This window comes from Chenopodium quinoa, unplaced genomic scaffold (assembly GCF_001683475.1).
Source record: "Chenopodium quinoa cultivar QQ74 unplaced genomic scaffold, ASM168347v1, whole genome shotgun sequence".
NCBI classification, from domain to species: domain Eukaryota; kingdom Viridiplantae; phylum Streptophyta; class Magnoliopsida; order Caryophyllales; family Amaranthaceae; genus Chenopodium; species Chenopodium quinoa.
In genome coordinates, this window is record NW_018743920.1 from 8,822,126 (window position 1) to 8,826,763 (window position 4,638).

At 37.0% G+C, this 4,638-nt stretch overlaps 1 protein-coding gene across 2 annotated transcripts; it reads left to right on the top strand.

The window, feature by feature from the left end:
* Window positions 1–582: 582 nt before the first annotated feature.
* Window positions 583–3,380, top strand: LOC110688459. Of its 2 annotated transcripts, XR_002504599.1 has the most exons (3): window positions 706–802; window positions 924–966; window positions 3,023–3,380. XR_002504599.1 is itself a non-coding variant. In XM_021865213.1 (2 exons), the coding sequence occupies exons 1-2, from the start codon at window positions 673–675 to the stop codon at window positions 968–970; spliced, it is 177 nt and encodes a 58-aa protein (XP_021720905.1). In that variant the 5' UTR covers window positions 583–672. The 2 variants fall into 2 exon arrangements, 1 of the variants encoding a protein (XP_021720905.1); XM_021865213.1 differs by lacking the exon at window positions 3,023–3,380 and having other exon boundaries at window positions 583–802; window positions 924–970.
* The last annotated feature ends 1,258 nt before the right edge of the window (window positions 3,381–4,638 follow it).

Below are 4,638 nucleotides of genomic sequence, written 5' to 3' on the forward strand. Positions count from 1 at the left end.
CCGACAACCTAGCTAGTTGAAATGACTAATGATCCGATGTTAATGAAATTTCATTTGGAATGTTTAAATGGCTTAATCTTCCTTTAACTTGACGTTTACATTAGTTAACTAAACAAGCGCATCATGATAGGAAGATAAGCACGTCAAAAGTGATAATGGTCACCTATGCATTGTGCGCTATTATTGGCCCGGAACCTCTCACAGGTCCTCCTAGGCCGGGTTAGCGGTCTAAGCACTTTAGGAGTGGAGGGGGAAGGGTAAGAGAATCCCCACCCCAAAGTGCCTCTAGTGGGGATTGAACCCCCAATCTCATCAAGGTTGGAAGGTACAACCCTTTCCACTAGACCAAGCTTAGCTTGGTTGTAATATGGCATAGTTGACGTGTTCATATCATACCCGTATTTGTACCCATACCCATACCCATACCCGTATGAGCATACTGAAATATGTGTGTTAAAAACCCACAACACCATAAGCCCAAACACAGAACCCATTTTATTTTATTTTGATAAACAAACCCAATTTACATAATGGGCTCAGCCACATCCTCATCAATGAATTCTACCAACAACATATATTAGCACCACTTAACAAAAAGCAGAGTAAGCGAAGGCGACTTTGAGACTCTGAGATAGAAAGAGTAAATCGAAGAGAGAGAAAAAGAGAAAAGAGATGGCAATATGGAGGAAGTTCGATCCATGGCCAGTTTTCTTCAAGAGAGAATGGAATCGTAACTGGCCCTTTCTAGTCGGTTTCGCCGTCACCGGTACCATCATCACCAAATTGTCTCTTGGTCTTACTGGTATTCCCATTTTCTCTCTCCTATATTTTTCTCGTTCTTCCCTAATTCGCCACTGTAATTGTACGATGATCGATCCTATTCTTATCATCATCTCATTGATTTTAATTTGTTGTTTTTGCAGAGGAGCAAGCGAAGAACTCGCCATTTGTTCAGAGGCACAAAAAGTAGGCAATCGTCAAACCCTAGATCTATAATTTCTGCATTATTTATTTAATTTAATTTAATTTGTTATTTTGTTTGATTAGGGTTAGGTTTAATGTTTGATTTTGTTTTAGCTGAGATTTTTACTGGTTTATTATTCTGGATGTGATTTCTTGCTGATATTATAGTGATTAATTTATGTCGGATTGAGCTGAGATTACTTTTCAGTAAAAAGTTTTTCATTTTGATTATGAATCTTGACATTTTGGATTTGCAATATTTATAGCTAGAAGGTTGTGATTTTAGGTTATTGCCGAGTTGAATTAAGGAGACTGATTTTTGCTGTCGATATCTAATTTGTCTATAATTTGTTCATTATACATAGTAATTAGGTTATAGACGAGTTTGATTGCTTGCAGCTAGAATGGGTAGGTTTGGGATTTAACATTGGAGTTCGTTTTTTTTGCTATATAACAGCTCAAGGGAGGGAGTCAGAGAGAGCCTAAGGAAGCAGTATTTCATGTTAATTTAAATTGCACGACTTTTATTGTAAATGATAGTCGTCATTCTCTCAACCTACATTTGATGTATTACTTGTTCACTGAGGGAATTAATCGCAGCTGAGAAATTACTGACAAGGGTAGAGTCAGAGAGAACATTAGGCAGCTGTCTTTCGTGTCATTTCTATTCCATGGTTTATGTCGTTATGGATAGGTCATTCCCTCTGCCTGCATTTGACGTATTACTTGTTTATCGAGGGAATAGATTGCTGCATAGAAACTAATTGATTGCCTCTTTTTATGGTTGTTTGAGGTCAAATCATCATCTCTTCCATGTCAATTTTTGGGTCATCTTGTTTTGTCTTATACTAGAAAGGAGAGAAATTTGGTGGTAGGAAAGAGGGGGCAAAATTTCATGACCTTTTGTGTGTCAGAAAAGTTATTGGTGTAATTTCAAATGTTTGGTTGATGGGTTGACAAGTTATCAGTTCAAATGGTTTACAGCCAAATCAGTCAGCTGGGGAGGGGGTGGTATATATCTCTGATTTCCAACAAAATTACATTTTAGAGGTGTAATGCTATCTCCTTAAGTTCTTATTATAAAGAGTCAAACGTCAAGCAAGAGTGAATCCCGAGAAGAGGGGGGGGGGGGTATATCTCTGATTTCAAAAATTACATTTTAGAGGTGTAATGCTATCTTCTTATTATAAAGAGTCAAACATCAACTAAGAGTGAATCCTTGGGTGTCCATGTAACTCTGAGGCTTGTCATTCGTGATTTGAGTTGTTTAATGATAACAGTGTCCAGTAAGCCATGAAGAAAGCCTTCTGTGCTATGTATCAATAGTTAAAAATTAATCACCTATAGACAGGTTATGTGGAACATAAATCAACTAACAAAGAGGATTTCATTGGTAAAATTTTCATCTCACAGATTATTAAGACCACCAATATTTGCATTTGAGGAGAGCATGCTCAATGTTAGAGGGAAAATCTGATTTTGAACTTTAGTTCATTGGATGATTTTGTTTTTCTGGATTTTTAGTATTATCTCTCATTCCTCACCTTTTGTATCATTTATTACAACCACAGACCACCAATGTTGGCAACCTAATATTATTAGAGTAAGTGTATTGAGGAGAGTATGCTCAACGTTAGAGGGAAAAACTAATTTTGTACTTCAGTTCCCCAAATCATTTCCCCCCCTTAAAATTTTAGCATCTCTTATTCCTCACCTTTTGTATCACAATTTAAATTGAAATGGTTAATTAAACTGCAAGAACTGCTATCTTTTTCTCAAAGAAGTAGATGGTCGTTGTTTACATAGTCAGAGGCCAATTAGAAGACGATAACGTTGTGTACCTCCATCTTACTTAGCACCATCAAGATAAGAGCCTCTATAGAGGCATTAGGGTTATGTTGTGGACGTGTTTTTCTCTGTTATATTGGGGTAATTTATCTGTAATTGGCTTGTATCATGCATGTGCATATCTTATCACTTGATGTTTTTACCTTTCCTTTTAATTTCTGAAACAAAATTGTCAACTGGACTATGTTTGATTGCTTCTTGTATTTTTCAGGCACTAGAGTTGGCTGATGTATTTTTGTGCTCGTTGGAAGCCTTTTTCTGGCTGGTGAATAACAAAAGCGCTGATGCTTAAGATTTTCTTCTGAACTTTTATTGAAGATTATGTTGCTGGATGTTTTTTTTGTTGATAATGAAACCGTGAGGAATTTTCTTCATGAATTTTAGAAGCCCTTTAATTATGATATATACAGGTTTTGTAGTGAAGTTAATTGACACTTTAAATGGTGCATTGATGGTCATTGACCTGATTATCTCTATGTATAGGGGTTGTGTAATGCTTTTGTTTAAAAATGCGATGTCTTACACTTATGACAGTTAATAATGCATTATGAAGCTGATGTAGTGGTTCAGCCACACTTGTAACAGGGTGCAGTTTGCTTTCCAGGCCTCCTGATGGTCCTGACACTTGGAGCTTTGCTAATGCCCACATCAGACCTGGTTAGGTACTTAGACTGACCCTGCAAGACTACGCCAACTCTTAGATTAACACTTACAAGCAGCTGGCTGCATTTGAGCCTCACTTTTTGTTACTTTAGGCCTTTAAACTGTCCTTCATTGGCTCAATGTCTCCAGTGATTGCTACGCCTAAACATCATTATATAACCCCAACCCAAAACCAATGAACCTAGAACTTCCGCACTCTTGGTTCCAAGACTTGTAGCCCTCAATCCTCAACTTTGGAAAAATTGACTAGATAATGTGCTGTTTGTGGTTAATTGAGCTTTAAGTATAAATGCCAGCCATTACTTAGTGAACCAGCTGACAAGATTTTAAGTCATTAGCTCATGTTAGGAATTTAGGATCATGCTTTCCTTGGTACAGAATGTTCTCTCTTTTTTTTTTTTTTTTTTTGAAGGTTTAGTAATTGGCAAACTGTTTTCTTTCAAGGCGGCTATGATCTTTTGGCAAAATGTTATTTTGGGGGTTCCAGATCGTGTGATCTAACTGTAAGGGAAACAGTTGGGCACTGGGCAGCCAATTGGTGTTGATTGATACCTTTCAGCAAGTAGTAGTCCCGAAGATTGGTGGCTGGTATAGTGGTTTGGGCTAGAGCTGTACTATCCGTCATTTATCATTTATGTATGGACTCCAAAACCTTTCAGCAGTTAGTCCTGATGATTGGTGGCTGGTATAGTGGTGTGGGCGTGTGCGATAGAGTTGTATTGTTTGTCATTTATGCCAGTAACGTTTGGACTCCAAAACCTTTGGTTAGTTGACCAACAAAAAAAGTTCCTGAAATATCAGCTTCTGAGGAGTATATCATCTCTGTATTATGGCCCTCAAATTTCCATTTTGGTGGCTTGTCAAGTAGCTTGTGCTCGTCCTTTTCACGTCACTACTATCTGAAGGAATCAATTAAAAATCTGGTTAATGAACTCTTAACTACGGAGTAGGAAATTCTACACCATATATGCTTTGATTGCATTTCCTTGTTCTGCTTGTCAATTCTTCTACCAGGTTTTTGTGCTGGTTCTCCACTTGAAAAAACTAAAGGCTTTTAAAATTGTACGGAGTACTTATTTTTTTGAGTGTGTTGATTTTACTAAAATATTAGACTATTCTTAATTTTATGTTTCTTTACAAAAATCTTATGAAAGAAAAATAGAA

Coding starts and splice junctions, on each gene's coding strand:
- LOC110688459 (XM_021865213.1), top strand. CDS start 673: ATGGCAATATGGAGGAAGTTCGATCCATGGCCAGTTTTCTTCAAGAGA. Junction 803..923: donor ATTGTCTCTTGGTCTTACTG/GTATTCCCATTT, acceptor TTGTTTTTGCAG/AGGAGCAAGCGAAGAACTCG.